This window comes from Calidris pugnax, unplaced genomic scaffold (assembly GCF_001431845.1).
Source record: "Calidris pugnax isolate Ruff unplaced genomic scaffold, ASM143184v1 scaffold127, whole genome shotgun sequence".
NCBI lineage: Eukaryota > Metazoa > Chordata > Aves > Charadriiformes > Scolopacidae > Calidris > Calidris pugnax.
Genome location: NW_015090883.1, coordinates 204,867 through 225,091, shown reverse-complemented (window position 1 = coordinate 225,091; position 20,225 = coordinate 204,867). Strand labels below are relative to the sequence as shown.

The following is a 20,225-nucleotide window of genomic DNA, read 5'->3' as shown; positions in this document are numbered from 1 at the left end:
CCGGTGACCCAAAGCAGGGTCACGCTGGAGTTCCGGCAGCACCGGGGAGCTCCCCGGCGGGATGCTCGGGCCTCACTCCCCGGGCAGAGCCCCAGCTCCGCCGGTCCCTGCGGCCGAAGGGCAGAGGGGGACGGAGGGGACCCGCCATGGCCCCGGCGGGCTGAGGCCGGCCGGCTCGCGACACCGCGGGGTGACGTAGTGGCGGCGGCGGCCAATGGCGGCGGCGCGGGCGGTATAAAGCGGGGCGGCTGAGGCGGCGGGCGGCAGCGCCGAGGCGGCGGCGGGCTGAGGGGCGGGAGGGCGACCGACCGACCGGGAGCGCTGAGGGCGACGGACCGAGGCCGGCGGAGACGGACCCCGCCACACCGCCCTGCCCGCTCGGCCTCGGGCCGGCCGGGCCCTCCCGGGGCCCATGGAGGCGGCTCGGAGCTGTAACGGGTACGCGCGGCAGGAGAGGCCGCCGCCCTCCGCCTCCCAGTCGGCGGTCACCGAGAAGCCCCGCGTTCCCCCCGGTGGCGGCGGCGGCAGCGGGGAGGGCTGGCGGGGCGAGAGGCCCCGCAGCGAGGAGGACAACGAGTTGAGCCTGCCCAGCCTGGCCGCGGCTTACACCACCATCCTGCGCTCCCTGGGCGAGGACCCCCAGCGGCAGGGGCTGCTGAAGACGCCCTGGAGGGCGGCCACCGCCATGCAGTTCTTCACCAAGGGCTACCAGGAGACCATCTCGGGTAGGGAGCGCTTCCCCCCGCCTCGTCCCGGGCGGCTGTCACCCCAGGGAGAGGGACGGGACGGGGGTGGCAGAGCTGGAGCCTTTGACACCAGCCGTGGTTCTCACTTTGTTTCTTAAAATCGCAGAGTCACAGGATGGTATGGGGTTGGAAGGGACCTCTGGAGATCATCTAGTCCACCCCCCCTCCCTCTGCCAAAGCAGGTCCCAGGAACGTGTCTGGGCAGGTTTTGAATGTCTCCAGGGAAGGAGACTCCACCACCAAGCCTAAAATGGGCTTTGCCACTGCCTTGTCACCATACCCTCCCTCTGATGCCCCTTGGCAGGGAGTCACCAGCACTACCTGCCAGAAACACTTGCTCCTTGGGGTGTCTCTCTCCCCTCCTTCCCCCAGTTTATTTTATCATTAAACAGTTAAAAGTTCACATTCTGTCATAAACTTCTGCGAGCAGAGCAAGTGCTTTTCCTTTCCCTCTTCTAGTGTGAACTTTTCAAAGCTCTGCTGTAGAGACCTGTTGATTGCACCTTCCTCCATCCCCAGCTGAGCTCGGCTGTGTTCAGAAGGGGTGGGAACATCTGATTCTATTAGCAGACCTAAAAGGCTTGAATTTTATCAGAAAAGGTCCCATTCTGCCGATACTTTTATAAGGTTTTTGAAAGGTGAGGATGAAATTCAAGGAAGTGAGGTAAGGAGAAAGGAGGAGGTTGGGGAGATCCCTGCCCCATCTCAGGGTCCCAGCAGCAAATGCAGGTGTAGAGGGGTACCCTGGGTTCACATCCCTTCCCTGGATGGGAAGGGGAGAGCTGTGGGCCCTCCCTGAGGGCAGGTGGAGAGGAATTGGGTGGGATTTGTTCTCCTCATCACCAGACACACTCCAAAGTTGTGCCTTGGTTCCAGTGCAGGGTACATCCTGCTTGAAAACTTAGGTTTTACATCAGTTTTCTTCTCCTCAGCCTTTCCACTAAGGACTGTATCCAGTACAAACACTAAAAAAGGGCTTGGGAATTCCCCCTTCTGCTACCTCTTGCAGTAAAAGGCGAGTTCCTGGTAGCACATAAGGGATGTGAATGCTGTCAGCAAGGACTGTTGAATGTGAATCAGGAAGGAGCTGATGGTGTTCTGCTCTCTGGGGTATTGAGTGCCCCAGAACTGCACCAGGGAGCTGAATGAAAAGGCTGACCCTTGCTGATGTGTGGCATCGGGGAGCTTCTTCTAACATGTCAGAGTGCTTTTTGTAAGTGCTCTGTGCTTTGAGTTAAAGGGCTGGCTTCTGTGTTTAGTTTCTTTTTCATTTCTCAGCTGGTGGCTCTTATGAAATCAGATTGCATATAACTTCCAGCATTAACTTACTCATGGCCAGTTTATACTCACATGCCAATGTCGTGTCTGGGCTTCCCCCAGGAACAGCATTTCTCCCTTGATCTTTGGTTTTTCTTTCTGACCAAACCAGGTTTTCAGGTTCACACCTGGAAATAGGCTCTGGGCTGCAGTGGCCATCCCCTTTCCCCTCTTCTTTTAGTCCTGCTGTACAGTGTGTTTGAAATGAGGTTTTGTATGATCTCACAGAATGATCCTTTATCTACTGGGAATAACTGTACTTATTTAGGGATTGCTTGTGCCTCTTTACTGCCGTAAAACACGGGAGGTCTCTCAGTCACCCTGCCAGTCTCTAACAGAAGGATTTTTACTGATAGTTTCTGAGCATGAATTTCTGTGCTGAACCTGGAGGAGGTTGCTGCCCATCTTAAGTCCTCTCTTAACCCAAAGAGTCTGTCCCAACCTCTCGTGTATATTTCATTAAGCAGAGTAGTTCTGGATAGTCCACTCTGCTGAATATCCATACCTGGGAGAGAGCTGTGTTATATCCAAGAGCAGAAAGTGTCACTGCTAGGTGAAGTACTTTTGGACTGCTTTTTTTTCTTTTCTTTCTAGGAAATAAAATAAAGCTTTGATCTTAACATCCCTTCCTGTGTCAGGTGGGGAATCCTTTTACTTTCCACCTACTCACCTCTTCTCACACAATGCCCAGCTTTCAGTCTGCCCACTCTTACTAGCCAAACAGAAGGAAGAGCTGTAGCTGAAGGACAAGTCCACAGCAGGTAGCAAAATGACTGGTGGATGAGGATTTGGCTAGGAAAGTTGATACAGAGGTAACTTCCACTTGGGAGAGTTTTAAATGCATCTTGAAACTTGGAACCAACAACTAAAAAAACCTTTGGGAGCAAGGCTGGCTGTGGGACTGCAGCTCCAGCTATTTGTCTCTGCTGCAGCATCCTGATGGGCTGTTCACTTGGGTGTACTAATACAATAGCCAGACTGTGAACAACACTAGGAACTGGCTTGTAAAATAAATTAAAAAAAAACAAAAACAAAACCACAACAAAACACCCTCAAAACCTCAAATCCCAACAAAAAGCAGCCCTGACTTCTTAGGGGTTTTTTTTGTTTGTTTGTTTTTCCAGGTTTACTTTGCGTCTTATTCAGCTCCATAAGTGGAACTCTGGGTAGCCAGAGGTTAAAGCAGTGATTTGTGTGATGTGTGTTGAGGAGCTTGTTCAAGTTTACCCCCCCAACAGGCAGAAGATGAGACCTTTATAATAGCTGTAAGTCCCATCTTCTAATAAAAAGGTTTCTGAAGTGAAAAGCTCTGTGGTGGTGACTGTAGAAACACAGGGGTGGAAGCAAGGTGTGTTGCAACAGGCACCTGTCTGCAGCTGGCCCCAGCTGAGCTTACAGCCCCTGCTAGGGTGTGGAAATGTTGTCAGACTGTGAAGCCAGAGTGTGACAAAGATGAACTACAGTAGTAAATGTTAGTACAGCTACAGCCTTTAAAATCAGCCTTATGAGTTTGTCTTCTTGAGAATCTGCCTTGGGCAGGCAGGAGAAAAAGCAATTCGTTTCTGATGGCGTTTGAATTTTCCATACAGGAGCACAAAAAAATATGTAATAGATATATTCTCAAATTATGAAGTATAGTCAAGGCTGGAGAGTGTGAAGTTGCAAGTACACTGCAGGAGATCTTGGGTGTTTAATGTGCTTGACTCGAGCCTTGCTTCCTCTCAGTGAGAAGGTGGGGGTGGTCACAAAACTGAGCTGTCTGACTGCCTTCAGTGCTGCCCGCTGCTCTCAGAGCTTAGTGATTCGAGCAGTGCCTTGCTCTTAATTGTCACTGAACGACTTCAGGCTGCTGGGAGCTCTTTGGTATGGTGAGGGATGGTGGCCACACCTGCCCTGCAGCAGTCTGTCCTCTGTGGTGGTGTTGGAGGAGAAGACAACTAAGTGGCATGAGTTTGGTTTAAGGAAACCTGGTTCCTTTGGTTTTAAGGAATGCTTTTTGGAAGCTGCTGAGCCGAGGTGTGGTTTCAACAATCAGCAAATGGGTATTGTTTTTCTTTTTGAGCCTTGATTGGTAATTGACCTTTAAAACCAAACCATTTCCTTGATCTTTTTGGTTACCATGTGTCTGAGAACACAATACATTTGGGACATGGTTAAATATGCTGGACATTTGATCTCCTCTCTGGGTGTTGTCACTTTGCTTCCACGACACCTGATCGTATTTGAATTTTCATACTTCCCATAGCTTAAATTTGTAGCGTACAGGGAAGATTACATCTAAGTTCTGTCCCTTCTCTCCATTCAGATTTACGTGAGTAACAGAGAAGCTGATTCTGCTTTCCAGCTTCCACTGGGTGTGTATTTCCCAGCTTGGTTTCAACAGTGCAGAGAAGCAGTGTTCCTGCTTTGCCTCCTATTCATCTTTCCTATCTCTGTTCTGCAGCTGGTCACTATTGTATTTCAGAGCCATTAGTGGAGTTTACTCACTAAATGTCTAAATCTGGCTCTTGCTGTTTTTTCTAGTTTGTGTCTTTTCTCTATTAATCCTGGCTTTAGTAAAGGCCTCACTCTTTCTTTGACAAAACATATTCAAATGTGTTGATCTCACCTCTATAGTATTATTAGTCATCAAACTTTCATTGGAGGAGCAAGAGTGCCTCCAGCCATTTCAAATAAAATCCACCTGGGGACCAGATTAAAAAATGTTAGTGGTTCACACTTGGGCATCTGTGGAGACTAAGAGCCAGCCCAACAGAAACCTCTTGATGTGTATTGGTAAGGATGGCTTGAGCAAACACAATACCCAAAGTTCTACTCCTCAATATCATGCAGTACTTCTGCATGAGCGCCCAAGAACATGTTTTCTTTTCCAGGGTCAGATCTATCAGCTTCATACTTCTGAAAGTAAACTATATTACAAAACAGTAACCTGTTCTCTTGGTTAGTAAAGGCAAACTGAACTGTTGAGAGCGGGCTGCCTTTAGTTTTCTTATAGTTGGTTCAATTGCCAGCCACATAAAATGACCAAACCTTGAGAGATCTACCCCAGCTTTAGTAAAGGCTTAATGTCACACTCGGAGGTGCTGGCTGTGAGACTGTATAAATACCACAAAGCACAAGTGTGTGCAATTGCAGTAAATGAGTGAATACATGGAAAATACAAGATTGCAGACGGTACTGACTTGTAACTCAAGTTGAAGACTTAAGAATTGGTCTTGCTAAGCAGAGCTAACTGGTAAGTTACAACATAAGTGTCAGTGACGCTAGTTTCAATAGACAAACTCTAAAGGAGTTGGTTCTGATTGTGTAATCCTGCAGGAAACATTAGGCACAGGGTTGAACAAGCCACCTGCCTCTGCTGTAGGAAGTGAACTTGTGGGATGTAAGCACTCTAAGCAAAATAGCACGCTCGTTAAACAGTGGAGTTGCTGCTAATGGTGATAGTTGTTACATGAATAAAAGCTGGAAGAAAGACTTCTCTGGTAGGTACGTTTGCTTTCAAGCATGTTGGCAGTTTCAGCTGTCCTTTCAGCATATTTAACAGGGAAATGAAAATCAGAAATCCTGGGAGAGGGTAACTTTGCTTTCTGAACCTCTGTGGGTTGAAAGGCTGCAGGTATGCTTTATTTGCCTGGGAGCTGAGTGACTCTACTGTGCAACTTTTATTTTAAAGCAAATAACTAGTTAGGTCTCATAGTAGATTAACACCTGCTGAACTGTCTGTATGTTGCTTTTCCTCTCTCATTAGTTTATGTGCTTTTCCTGTGCTGAAGGGTGAAAAAACACAACCTTAATATTCTTTTTCTTCATCGTCTTCTCTGTGTGGATTTGGTATTTTGACAGATGACAACAATGGTGTAAGCTCATAAATTTTTTTTCCAAGCCTACTCGGTTTGCTGTGGCTGAGAGGTGCAAAGCATCGCTGTGTAAAAATAGACAGGCAGTGCCTTAAACAAACAAGGCTGTTTGATCAGCAGCTCTGCCCTTTAGCTAGGAGCTGGTGAGTTGCTTCATCCTTTCCTGGAAACAAGGTACTGCTAGTTCTTTCGCTTCTCACAAATGCAGTAACTCGTAGATGTTAATGACTTAAACATCAGCATTATTGTGATGTCATGGCTTGTTTCTTGTAAACCCGTGGGTGGGAGAGACAGGGTTGTTCGGAGGAAGGTTCTTGGGTGTTTCTTTCCTCAACCTCCCCCCTGACACGACTGAAGCCTTCCATGCTGAAGCTGGTTTCAATGCAGTGAAACTTCTGCTGGGAACTAGGACTTCCCAGGATGGTCCCCCTCCCTGTTAATGCTCAAGTAATACCAGATTTGCTAAGCTTGTTTGGGGGTTTGTTGGGGATTTTAACCTCTTGGATCTTAACTATGAAAAGCTTCTGATCTTTGTGTTGCTTTTCCAAAGTGTTGCTTCATCTTCTCTGATTTTTCTTTGTTTCAATTTCAGAAAGAAGTACAGATGGGTGACTTTCGGCACCTTCTATGACATGAGACATTGAAATGGTTATTGAAATCCTGATACATTTTAATGAGCATCTCCATAACCCTGCTTTCCTTCATATTAATAAGCCTCCTGGCAGAGGACAACTTCTGGAACCTAATCTTAGCTTCATCTGAGAGTCTGCAATAACTGATCTCTTATGAATAGACTTGAGTCTCTCACTGCAACGCGGAAAGTGTCGTATTGGAAAATAAACAAATCTGTACAGAGGATGGCCAGAATTAGTCGAGTAGCACTAATGCTTTTCCTCCCTCTTTGCTTCTATGAAAAGTGCCTCAAATTACACATCAGGTTCCCCTCTCTTCTGATAACTGAGGAATTGAGCTTTGCTTCTGAAGTAAATATTCCTCTCTGAAGCTGAATGTCTGTTTCTAGTCTTTCAGTGTGGCAGTGTTGAAATCTGAAATATTAGTCATAAACTTTAAAATTCTTTTGCGCCTTGAGGTTTCTCTCAGTTCCTGTTGGGAAGGTATGTTATGGCAAGGGAGCCACATAAGGCTCACTTAATTTTCTCTGCAGCTTTTGAACTCCGTTGCCTTTTTAGATAGTAATGTGGCATCTTAGGCTGTGTCTCTTTCTGTAGCTCTTCAGGAACTCTTGAAGCAAGTGGCATACCCAGACCCCCCCCTTTCTTAGCAACCTGAAGTCATTAAGTTTCTGCAGTATTACAGACTCTTTTTATATGAATGAGTGTTTTTTGTAGCCTGATTCTCTTCTCTGTATGCATAATAAATTCCTGGTACCTTTTTAATACTGAAAGGCTGCAATAATTTTCTTGTTTCTTGTCTGGATTACATTCTCTAAGTACAGTTATCTTGTAGTGTCATCGCATGAATAAATACAAAATTTCAGTTTTGACTCTACATCTTACTGCTTACCTGGTAAGCAACTAAAAGGTGTTTAAAGCAATTTCCTTCCAGATTTAATTCTGACAGTGTAGTCAGTTGGTTTCTCTGTTAGCTCATGGCTTCTGCTCTGTCACTTAGACCTTTGACTGAGGCCAGATATTAATGCAGCCTTTGGTCTCTGGGTCATGGCATTGCTGTTCTGGAGTAAACTCCAAACCACAACCTGTTCCTGGTTCATGCAAGGTCCCCTCCATTGGTCTTGGTGTAACTCAGTCTGTGTTCCCAGGAGGGCAGAAGGTGCTTGACCTCAGCCTGTACTTTAGTTTGTTCAAGCAAATGGGCATTGGTACAGTGTGACTTGCCACACCACCCCCATAGGACATCTCCCTCACTTGGTCTGAACCTGTTCCTATGATGGCCTCAGCTGCTTGCTGCAACTTGTGGGACTTAGGGGTCACCATGGGGAGCATAGGGGCTGTCAGTGAGGACAGGCTGGAGCTGTGTGATGGGTATCAGGAGAACCACGAGCCTCATGTCTCTGCCATGAGGGATGACCTCAGGCAATGGTGTCAGGGAATCTCTGAGGCTGCCTTCATCCTCTTTACGCTGAACGATCCTCTCTGACTCCTCTCCAAAGTGGAGCTGTGAGGCAACTTAGCACCACAGGGAAGTACTTGATCTCACAGGGAGAACAATCTACATCACTTCAGCCTTCTGTCTCCCAGGCATAGTAAAAACACGGGACACCTGGAGCGCCGTGGAGCTGATGCAGTGCTGCTCTGCAGAGAGTGCTGCCATCCTTCATTCCCTTCACCTACCGAGCCAGCTGCTGGGTGGGCTCTCGCTTCTCTGCTTGCCAGAGGTGCTTTTGCTTTCCTGTGTCACATTAAAGCTATGCAAATAGTTTCTATAGCAACAGGTCTTTTTGCTTAGCTCTGACGCAAGATCCTGAAAGGTCTTTCTCATTCTGTCTTCATCCAATTCTGATTTTATTTATTTTTTTTTTTCGCTTTTATCAACCCCTTTTGAAGATAAAGGGGAAAATTTAATTCTGCTCTGTTTCAGGAGTTAACTTGCACCAAAGGTGATCATCCAGTTTTAATAGTCTGCTGAAGTTTCTACAGCAGGACTTGAACTCTGGACTGAAGAAAAAAATCAGCTGGAATAATCTACAGAGTGCCCCGGCTGTAGATAAAATGTTTGTTCCTGTTCCCTGTATGTTTTAATTCGAAACTTCACTTTTCTTTTCATTAATGTCTTGTGTCTAGCCCTAAGGATTTAAGCAGTAAATTCCCTTAGCTTTTCTGGGCTGGTAGAGAATGAAAATGGTGTTATCTGCAGTCTCCTTTGGCTTATAGACAGACCTTGGTGTCAGCACTTGAGCACAGCTGTGACTTATAAAAGCAGAGCGAGGAGAGGTGGGATTCTGGGAGGCCAAGGGATGGTGTATGAGCATGTCTATCTTCTTGCTATCAGAGGAGATGCTCATCCTGTCCTACTGATGTGCATGATTATGTAGGTGGTACTCAGAGGGCATAAACGTGTTAGTTCATTTAAGAGGAAGAATTTCCTTTTTGTACTAAGGAAAAGTAGCCTTTTGAGGGGCCCACCTGAGCTGCAGGTGCCTTGCTTTGTCAGGAAACCAAGCTGGCAATATTTACTTGTAGCCCTCCTTCTCTTGGAAAGCCCTGTGGACTTCAACGCTTTTCCTTTGAAGATCCTGGTGCTACAGGAGGGAAGGGATGGGAAAGATGCAGTTGCACTGGAAGAGCTGAGAGAGGTGCCATCTGGGAAAGGACAACACAGCTTCTAGATCTTGCCCTGAGTGGCAATAGTAAATGTTTTGGGGCCTCCAAATGAGGAAAACAAAAATCAAGCTAGTGAAGGAGACAGTGCACAAAGCAGGCAGAAAGAACTGGGAGAGAGGCATAATTTTTTTCCCCCCAATTTTGTTTCTGGCCTGGTTAATCTGAGGCGCTGTTTCTCCTGTTTTTTCATCTCTGATAAGTTCTCCTGAACATGTGCTGCTGGCTGAGCTCGCCAGGGCCCTGTTTGATGCTGTAGCAAACTGAATGACTATTTAAAAAAAAAAAAAGGCATAGAAAGTTAAATAAAATGATATTGCCTCCCTGCACAAAGTCTTTGAGTCTCTGCCAAACGAGTCTCTCCTGTGTAATTACTGAAAACAAGTGCTGCGGTGGGACATAGCACAGCATCTTGTCGCAGCTACTCTTACCTAAGTCTTGTCAACACAAGGCTTGGGTTTCAAAGAGGGGGGAATAGGGATAGGAAGGCTTCAAGCTATGCTCGTTTTCAGGAGAGCCTCAAAACTGCACACCAGGTTGGACGGGGCTTGGAGCAACCTGGTGTAGTGAGAGGTGTCCCTGCCAGGAGGGCTGGAACTAGATGAACTTTAAGGTCCCTTCCAACCCAAACCATTCCATGATTAAATAAGTCTAAGGTGCAAGACCCTGTATAAAAGGGAAGCGTGAAGCATCCCATGGCTCTGTGGCTGTGTTCTTGATGCACAGATCTGTTTGCTCACACACCTCTTGAACTCCCTTGGTTGAGGGGGGCATCACTGAAACGGCTGTGGCTCTGGGCTGTAGCCTAAGAGGAGAGATGCAGGAAGAACAGATGATTTTTGTGTTTCTGTTTGAGTGCTCTAGCCATGGGAGGGATGCATTTTGTTCCTCAAGTTGTCTGTATGGTACTTGACAAGTCACAACCTTCCCCCCCAGCTTTACAACAGAGTTAACAGCTGTCTCCCTGACACAATACGGCTCTTCAGCATTCCAGTAATAGACTCAGGTTCCTTAGATGAAGCTTGGAAGGATTTCTTCATATATATTTTATACATGAATAAGTGTGTATATGCATGTACACAGACATATATGAGACTTCACGGTTGAAGTACCTTCTGTTGAGCTTTGGCCTGATGCTGTGTCACATGTTACTGTGACTTAATGAGAATGTGGCCAGTTTTGATTGTTCTCCACAGTCTGCTCCGCCAGCGCAGTGACGTAAATCCCTATCTAACATCGGGCTCCTGGCGAGGCTGCTGTGAGCCAAGCCGGTGGTCTAATAACAGCGGCAGTCACTCTGGAAATGTTGCGTGGATCTGTTTGGATTTTGGTTTTAATAATGCTGGGCGTAGCAGCAGGTTTTGTGAAACCGCTGTTTGCCTTTCTGCTGTAGAAATGGCACGGCTGGGGAGCGCTGCGGGAGGGAGCCAACAACCCCGGTGCCTGCTCTGTCTCCCCTTCCCTCTACTCTCATCCTGCTCCCTTCTGGATTCTGGCTATTCCCAGCTGAATTCATAGTTACACAACTGCACGGGGCTCCCCGTGTAACCCCAAATCCTCCCCAGCAGCGTTTGGAGTCAACTAGACTCTGAAATTTGAAGAACAAAATTATGTACCTTTTATGGGGTTGTTTCCTGACCCTTTTTGTGCCCCCTATTCCTGCTCTCTGACCCGATCAAAAGCCTTCTGGGCTTCAGCCTCGCTGTCTTGCAGGTTGCCAGCCCTCCTCAGGAAAAGAACGTGCGTCGCAGGCAGAACATCTTGCGCCCAGTTTCCAGGGTTACCTGTGTAGTGCTGATAGCGAGCAGGAAATTAAAATGCTCCATGATGACGATACGTTATCGGCAACAGATGGTGGCCATTAAGGTGTACGTGCATGTCAGGGGGAAAGCATAAAGGCAAGGAGAGCAGACACCACTATTAGATTTGTGTAATCGCCACCCCAGGTGCTAAGCTCCAGCGTGGGTGAAGCAGGGCAGCCCCTGAGCACCCTGCTTCTCCTTCTGGCCATGATGTGTGTGACTCTGCTTCCTGGAAGTAACTCCGAGCCGTCAGCGTTGTTTGCAGAGTTTCTTGTTCTGATTATCAACCCTTCTGTACAGCTAGTTCTGTCTCACTATTCTATATAATCTCTCTCTCTCTTATACATCTTTTCTCTCTTGCCCGTCAAAAGGCTCCGTCTCTTAATTTGAGAGTTGTCTACTTTTAACCTCTCCCAGCATGGTCCAGCTGCCTGCAATCTCTGTGATCAGCTGTAACCTGCTTCAGGACAGCTTGGGGACTTGTCAGGGGACTGACTGCTCAATCTGGAAAATTGACTGACAATATGTTCTCCTCAGCTCTGAGACCGGCAAAGTGTCATGTTGTATGGTCCTTTTCTTACTGAGCTGTCTTTTCTTCCTTTTATCTTTATGGTTTTCTCCACCTTAATTCTTGGTTAACTCTGAGGTGCAGAATGAGGCCAGAGTGTGCATATGCACACGCGTGCCTGCTTTCAGTTCAGGACAGCAAATCTCTCCCCAGTTTATGGTTACAGATCTGCCTTTTTGACTTTTATGTATGCCTGAGGAGCTGGTGTGCTTCATGATGAAAGGATTTGAGTGAAAAGTCACCTTAAAGATAGTGATGCCGGTCTTGAAGTGTTTGAAGGAACCACTGTGACGGCTTAGCTTCTCTCAGACCTCAGGCTCAGTTTTGCTTGTGGTGTGTGGAAGCACTGATAGAAGCCCACTCTGAAATGTGCTTTTCTCCTCAGCGCTGGCTTTATCAGCTGTAGTCTTAATTGCTCTTAAGAAGCCGGTAATTCTGCAAAGTCTGGAGTCGTTCTAACCTGGGCTCAAACTATTATTTAAATAAAACACTGTAGACTGACATCTGGTGTAGCACGTAGGCAGAGTGACACAGACACTGTGGCAGTTGTGTGATGACATGCAAACCAAAGTGTAATTGTGATGTTACTCCTTATTTTCTCCTGTATCTTAACCCTAAAATCTGTAGTTCTGATAGAGCTATGCTCTTCCTGCAGCCTTCCTTGGGTACCAGCTGGGAGAACCTTCCATGCTTGTGCATTTATTTATTTTTTAATACGAATGTTTAATTTCAGATGTTCTGAATGACGCCATCTTTGATGAAGACCATGATGAGATGGTAATTGTGAAGGACATAGACATGTTCTCATTGTGTGAGCATCACCTCGTTCCATTTGTTGGAAAGGTAACTCTTCCTCACGAAACAAATGTGGAAATACATGATAAAAGACCTAAAGTACATGTAAAAGACTTTGTAGCTGTAACCACAAAGCTTATAAAGCTATAAGTATTTACTGCTTATGGCTATGATTCTAGAAGTTAATCTTCAGAATACAAATAAGGAAGACCTCCTTAATGTGAGTTTTATTTGGATTTAAGCTCCTCAAATACAATGCTCAACCTTTCCTAGTCTAAATAATCTAATGGTTTCTGACATTTCATATCAAAGCTCTTCTTCGTGAAGCAGCAGCAAGCCTTGAGGGCAGACATCTTGATATTAAACCAGCTCACCCTGTGCGCTGGTTCGGTCATGGATTTAGCTTCTGGCTCAGAGCTCTCTGGTGCACATTCATCTCAGGAACCCTTCTGTGAGCGAAACAAACTTCTAATTAGCAGCCCTGTCTTAAATAAGCAAGCCCAGGCAGGGAGAGGGTGGTCAAAATTGACTATCAGGAGGCAGCTTAGGTTGGGACTCCTGTGAAAGGGGCTGGTGTTTCGGAGGGTGTTAAAATTGTGATTTTGCCAGCAACTTTAAAAAGAAAATAACAATTTTCAAGTTAACTGCTGTAAAGGTGATGAAGAGTTTGGAGCAGGTGGTCCCCTTCTGCCCATCTCAGCCCCTTCACTCCCATGTCAGCAGAGAAGGATGGAGCTTATTCTGATCCATCTGCTTTACCATAAAGTGCTCACAGGCCAGAGAGTAGCAAGTGCTTTTGTTCTCTGTAAAATTCAATCAGTACCACATATAGACAGTAAACTGTCTCCCAAAAATAAAACACCCAAACAGAAACTGGCTGTTTATTTAGTTGGGTCAACTCAATTTCATGTGCTTTCTTTTCTTACTGTTAGTATTTAGTACTGGAAAACAAGGTAACTTCTTTTTTTTTTTCTGTGCAAGCTTTCTATTTCACCTGTTATTCTTGGTTACACTTACTCTGTGTGTTCTCTTCGTTACTCCTGTGGCAATATATGCATTCTTCTTACATCTAGCTGTTTAGCCTGTGTGGTTTGGAGAAATCTCCTCGCAAACACCAAGTTGGTCCTGCTCATATAATGGTCTACTAAATGACTTGGTATGCCTCTAAATGTTCTCAGACTAACCATTCTCCTGTTGGGTACATCAAACAGGCTGCAAATGCTGACCAGTAGGTCTCGGATTTGCAGTTCTATCTTAAATGAAATTAAGAAATTTGCCAAAAAAAAAAATACTATGGGGAACAGGATTCAATGCTTATTTCTAAGTTATGTCTCTGTCTGAAATGTCTCATGTCTTTTCAGGTGTCAGTGGGTTGATTACCCAACAGAAGTGATAGGAATGAGCGAGTTAGCCAGGTAATTAGGTGCTGTGGTCCCTCTAATGGCAGGTACAGCGATACAGGATTCTGAGATGAGGCCTCCAGGCAAAGCACTGAGACAGAATCCTGCACTGACACTCCCTAACTGTATCTTGGCTCATTTTTCAAGTCTCTGGTACAGTGACATACGTGCTGGTTTATGATCCTTTATAACTGTAAACCCACTTCAATTCAGTAGCCTCTCTTGCTTTATGAGAACAAGAAGCCAAATGGCTTTCCCCCTGCATTTGTAGCTGAGCATTTTTACTTCTCAAGAACTTATTCCACCTTAGTGCAACTACATGTTCAGTGTGAACGTTCAGCAAATCCATATTTGAGCAGGATGGAAATTGACTTAATCATAGAGTGATCCATGCTACTACCAAAGCAGGAAAAAAACTAATAAATCAGAAAGTGCAGCCTGATTTTGGTGGCTAAGTAATTCTTGCCATCAGAACATTCACTGGAAGTACAGTCTCTCTTTTGGTGGCTAAGTAATTCTTGCCATCAGAACATTCACTAGAAGTACAGTCTCTCTCTCTCTCCCTAAATCCATTTTAAGTCTTGAAAGAAAAGCATGTTTATTTTAGATGAACAGTGCTGTGCTGAGCAATAGATTGCTTTTTGTCCCCAAGTGTAGTAGAACTCTGTAGCATTCCTGAGACTTGGAACATAAGCCTTGACTCTTGAGGAGCTGTGATTTTTCTCCCCCTCAGAAAACTTACCTATTCTTCACCAGGACACTGACCTCACCAGGCATTTACAGTCTCCGTTAGCTCCACATTTTTTCAGGCATGCATGGTGGCATGTTCTTCCCACATGCTAAGACTTCTGGACTGTTCCAGAGTTAGTTCTGGGGCAAATGCACATCTCATTCTCTCTGCATGAGTTTCGCATGCGTTTGGAAGTGTGGGTTTGATTCTGTTAATAGTTTCTTCTCCTCTGCCTAGGTACATATTGGCTATCTTCCTAACAAGCAAGTACTTGGCCTCAGCAAGCTTGCTAGGTAAGTGTTAACGTAATGAAAGTGATGCTAATTTGTAAAAAGGATTCCAAGCTGTGCTAACTGTGCTAATCTTTCTAATCTGGCCCCCCTCTAAAGCTTAGCCCTCTTCGTGTCCTGGATTTGGATTTAGACCAATCCGCGGCATTATGTTTTTTGTGGAGAGGACAGTTAAGTCTTAGAGCTCTGTGTTTAATTCACACCACGGTGGAGTGTAGTGGAGCTGTGATGATGCTTCTGTGCGTTCATCCAAAGCACTGGTGCCTGCAGGGAGCACAGGAGCAAGAACAGTAGAGAATTTGGTCATGTTGTAAGGCAGGCCACCGAAACCTGGGGGGATCTCTAGCTATTTACTACTTGTCTGCATATTGATGGATAAGAACAAAAATCCCAAACTTCCAAACTGTAAATGAACACATTGTCTGGAAAGAAATCGAATCTAAAGCTTTAATCTGTCAGCTGACTCTTCAGATGAATTTGGCATTTCTTTCTTTCACTCGAGACCTGCTGAGAGAGCTGTGGGGTGGATTTTTATAGATAAGGTGTAGCCTAAGAAACAAAGCAATTATGATACACTTGAGGAATCCATTTGTTTATGTAAAATAGCTTTTTCCTCAGCAGGTGCCCTTGGATTAGTTGTTGCACTGAATCTTGTTATAAAGTGACACTTTCTAGTTTTGGTAAGAATGGGGCTGGTAGATCCCTTCAATAAGCAGATTACTGGGGGCTGGACTGGAAGGGTCTCTTTTGAGAAACCCTTCTGAAAAATTGGGAGTGGTTCAGAAAGACCACATGGGTTTAGCTTGTGCTTTCCCTGGTATGTCTGTTAATCTTGCTGTAGTTCCAGTAAGACTAATGAGAATTAGCCTTGTAAATCTCTATGCTCGCTGGGTTTTCTTAGTGGGTAAGAAATAGGTAGGATATGGCACTGAAATGATTTAAAGGGAATCAGCTTGGCTCTGTGCTCTGCTTGCCCAACAGTGAATTCGGTTTGGAGTGGGAAGGGCCCTCAGAGGTCACATCTTTATTAATGTTTTAACAGGGAGAGCATCTTCCTATATCTCAGCAGTGCTTATGGGAGTAGACTTTGCTCTGATTAAAAGGCTGAAAAGGGGGATTCAAGATTGAAATTCTTTTCCTACGTATTTTTCTGTGACCCTATCCAACTGCTGAAAAATTGTAGGATGGGGTTCTGAGCTGACAGCACCGTGGTTGCTGGGTGAAAGACTTTGCCTTCTGTAGCTGCTGACTCTTGGGGATGCCTGTGTGGCAGTTGTGTTGTGTGTTGGCTGGCACTCCTGCAGCTGGACCTTTTCAAGTGGTGAGGGTCGGGCTTTTTGGGTTTTTTTGAGTTGGATTTCTGAAGGTGCACATCCTCCCTGAAGAGACCATCTTTAGCACTTTGGTTTCATTTCTGCAGGGTTTGAATGCAGGATTAAGGATCACATTTGAAATATTATGCATCACTTGTTTTGTGCTTGCTCTGGTCTCCAGTTGCCTCTGAATTGCAGATGTAAAAAGGAGCTCAAAACTGTCTTCGATGATTTTTAATGCAAGTGGCAACACGGTGCTAGGAGAATGCAATTTTCCTACTATTTATTCTCAGCATGGAAACACACATGAACTTGTGCGAGGCATCCTCTGCTGGGCTTGAAAGGTTAAATCTTGCCTCTTTTTCAAGTTTGGGTAAAACAATAATGAAAAGATTAGATTCTTGTATAACAAAATGTTCTCAGTCCTCACTCGCTTTTGCGTGCTTACCACCAAGAGGTTGGTGGGCCAAATAGTGCTTTCCTTTCGTGCCCTATATAATGCAAGCAGTGTTCAAACAAAGATTTGTGAGGCTGTTGGCACTCTAGGCCTAATCTTTCGTAATAGGATTAGTCTAATGTGGTGAGTTTCTGTTGTTGTGGATGACCTGTATTCAGTAAACAAACATCTTTCTTTGGACTTTAAGCTCAGGCTTGAAAATGCTAATGCAAATAACTTTTTTTTCACATAAACATGCGTATAGGACTTCTTATATGCAATACCAATGTGAAAATATCTAAGCAACAGCTTGTTTCCTGTCCATATATTTGATGTAAATGTTAGGTGGCTTTCTTTAGAATAACTACAACACAACCATTTTGTTTCTGGAGGGGAGTTTTTGCATATAATTCTCTCTCCAGAACAGCAGGCAAGTCTCATTGTCAGAAATGTTTCTTGTAACTAATGCCTCAGGCTGCCAGGCGGTGTCTGGTTTTTGTCTACTCTGACCAGAGGAGTACTGGAGCTTTCTATAGCAACTTCTTTACATGGCCACTTGACGTGTAATTAAGCACTGGAGGTTGCCATGAATAACCAATTGAGTTACAGAGCAGTTATAAGACTTCTCTTAAATGTGTGGGGTTTAGTACTTTGGTTATAAATGATGGCAGTATCACTTGCATTGCCCCCAAAATGGCTTAAATTTGAAGTTGTGTTCAAGAGGGGGCCACTAAGGTGACCCCTGCACTGAAATGTGAGGGATGGTGTGATATATGGGTGGAGATTATCTGTTTTAAATAAAAACAATTTTGTCTCATTGTTCTTAGTTAAATTTGTGGTTCAATGCAAGAATCCGAAACATCTCTTGCTGAATTTCAGTAACCTTCTGGGAATCCTAATGTCTGAATTGTCCTCAAAACAAGGTTTATACTGAAGCAAGAAGAGGTACTCTGACCTCAGTTCAAGGATTAGCTCTTGGGGAGTCTTTGGGCATGGATTCCTTTGCAACTGTGTGACAGATGTGCGTGGTGGTGCAAGTAATTCAAAAGTAACAGCCAGCGAAAGAAGTTTTAAGGAAAAGTGGCAGGTTTGCCCCTAAAATAATCTCTGGGGTGGCAGATGGGGGCGAACCTGTCACTAAACACAGTGATGTGCTAAGGGAAGTCCTTGAGCAATGGATTCCCAAGAAGGGCTTGGATCAGGACAGCCATCTTGTTTGATAGCCTCAAGTTAATTGCGAAGGTCAGACAATGGTCAGATAGGAATAAGTATAACATTGTCTTTTTCCTTTCTCCTTTAGGATCGTGGAAATATACAGTAGAAGATTACAAGGTAAACAGCTGATAATTTATTGTTGTTGTTGTTGTGTGTGCTCCTTTGCTACCCAGCTCAGGGTACTGGGATTTGTAGGTGGCTACAGCTGTGCAAATTTTAGTGTGAAGAAAACCACTGTGTTCTCACACAGGTGTTTCTCATCTGTCATTTTAGCCCCTGTGTTTCCAGGGAGGGGCAAAATGTGCCTGTGAAAGTGGATGTAGGAGAGTAACTGATTGAGAGTCCTCAGGAATATGGTTTAGTGATTTTTATTGCTTATTTCTTATTTATTTTTTTGTCAGAGGTAGGTTGATGGTTGGACTAGATGATCTTTAAGGTCCCTTCCAACCTAGACGATTCTATGATTCTGTGAGAGAATAAATGTGCTACAAGATACAGCTGCCAGGAATAACTAAACAAGTTGGATGCTGCCAGAGGTGGACTCTCCTGGGATTAATTTAAGAGAGGTATTCAGGTATTTTTGTCCGAAGAGATGAAGCGAGAGCTGCCACGTTATGGCCTGCCTGCTGCCCCCGAGAAGGGAGGAAGCTGCAGGATCTGAGGCCTTGGGTTGGGCTCGTCCTCCTGCAGTTAAATTTGGCCTGTTCTTGGCGGCAGAACTCTTCGTGACCAGTCTGACACCTCATGGTTAGAGGTGCAGGAAGTACAGCTTTGCAGGACAATGGGCTCTCTGAATTTGCTCATTGCTTATCTCCGTTTCCTTTCCTTAAAAAGGGAGCGAATAGCGCAGCAATTAAAACAGAAAGAAAAAAGAGAAGCAAGAAAACCTAACTGCATGATAGGAAATGCAAGAGCTGTTGTAACAAACCATGGTAATGCAGTTCCTGCAAAGGGGTAATGCAAAATGAGTCCCAATATAAACAGGTCTGTTCCAGGATACAAAATGTACGATTTGGTACTACTAAAATTTATTTAGGAAGAGCAGAGCTTGTGTATGGGGGTTGGTGGTGGGGAACAGGCACGGTTGGAGGTGAGGACGCAGTGTTACGTGCAGATAGTGGCGGTGCATTGATGCTGGTCAGATTTAAGGCCACCTCTGAACTCCCTGTTGTTCTTTCAGTCCAGGAACGCCTTACCAAACAAATTGCAATAGCCATCACAGAAGCCTTACAGCCCGCTGGAGTCGGAGTGGTTATTGAAGCTACGTGAGTTACTCTGAGCTGTTCCCTGGGGATGCAGGGGCTGTGTGGGATCCTGGCTGAGTGGGATTCCTGTTGTGTGGGGTCTCTTTGGCTGTGGGGCCTCCCTGATGCACTGCAGGGATGTGGCCACTGGCTGTTGGGACTGGGAGAGTGCAACTGGAGTTGCACTGGGTCCGTGCTCTGCCTCAGCACACCACCTTCTTCCCCAAGTAGGGCAAAGCTTGGGTCTAGCAACAGGCTTGTCCCTGGGATCGGAATTCACCTTGGAAAGGTGGGATTTTCCTAGGATTTGAGCAGAGAAGGCAGCACTCAGGGGCTGGGAATTTGATTTTTCTTTTCCCTAGAGGACAGCTGAGCTACTGCTGACAGCTGTCTATTCTGGATATGGAGGTTTTGTCACTTCCCCAGGATTTAACATGATGATGAAAGAAACGTCTCTCTTTGGGGGATTACTTGCTGCTTTCTTTTAAGTATGGCTGATTTATTGACTCCCCTCCCTCTCATTTCTTCTAGGCATATGTGTATGGTAATGCGTGGGGTACAGAAAATGAACAGTAAAACAGTAACCAGCACAATGTTGGGGGTATTCCGGGAAGATCCAAAGACCCGTGAAGAATTCTTGACACTCATCAGGAGCTGAAACTGTGTTTATTCCCTAAATGCACTCTGGAGATCGTTCTGTCCAGTGTCACTGTCTGTTCTTACTTGTTCCTACATCTCACTTTTAAACTAAATCGTTGTGAATTGTTGTCGTAGTCTTTGTGCAGTAAAAGACTTCTGATGGCAAATGGAAAAAAAAAAGTCATGATGAGGTAGGTTTCTCCTGGACCCCCCCAATGATGTTCATGCCACAGAATTACAAGTGACGAATAGGGGTTTGGAAATGTTTCTACAATGCAGAATATACTGCTCTTAGGAGAGAACTGGGAGTGAAAAGGCTATTTATGAAATAGTTACGTTTATTAGAATAAACGTGGAGCAGCACAGGAAAGAATTGAAAGGCTGTGGATCCTCATGGGACCACTTCTGCTGCAAATACTGCACCTCTGCTGAAAAGGATGGTCCTGAATCATCTCCTGACTCTATTTTATTACAAGTCCTGCAGTGGCTGTTTCAATATCTGGATATGTGTGTTATACCTCTTGGAGATGTTACCTCTGGTGGTGTTTTATATTCTTGCTAACATACAAGTCCT

At 45.2% G+C, this 20,225-nt stretch overlaps 1 protein-coding gene across 1 annotated transcript; it reads left to right on the top strand.

The window, feature by feature from the left end:
- The first annotated feature begins 276 nt into the window (after positions 1-276).
- GCH1 (GTP cyclohydrolase 1) lies at positions 277-19,778 on the top strand. The gene is made up of 6 exons (XM_014947056.1): positions 277-725; positions 12,323-12,432; positions 14,752-14,807; positions 17,854-17,885; positions 18,949-19,033; positions 19,544-19,778. Exons 1-6 carry the CDS (start codon positions 413-415, stop codon positions 19,668-19,670), a joined length of 723 nt encoding a protein of 240 aa, XP_014802542.1. The 5' UTR covers positions 277-412; the 3' UTR covers positions 19,671-19,778.
- Positions 19,779-20,225: the final 447 nt, after the last annotated feature.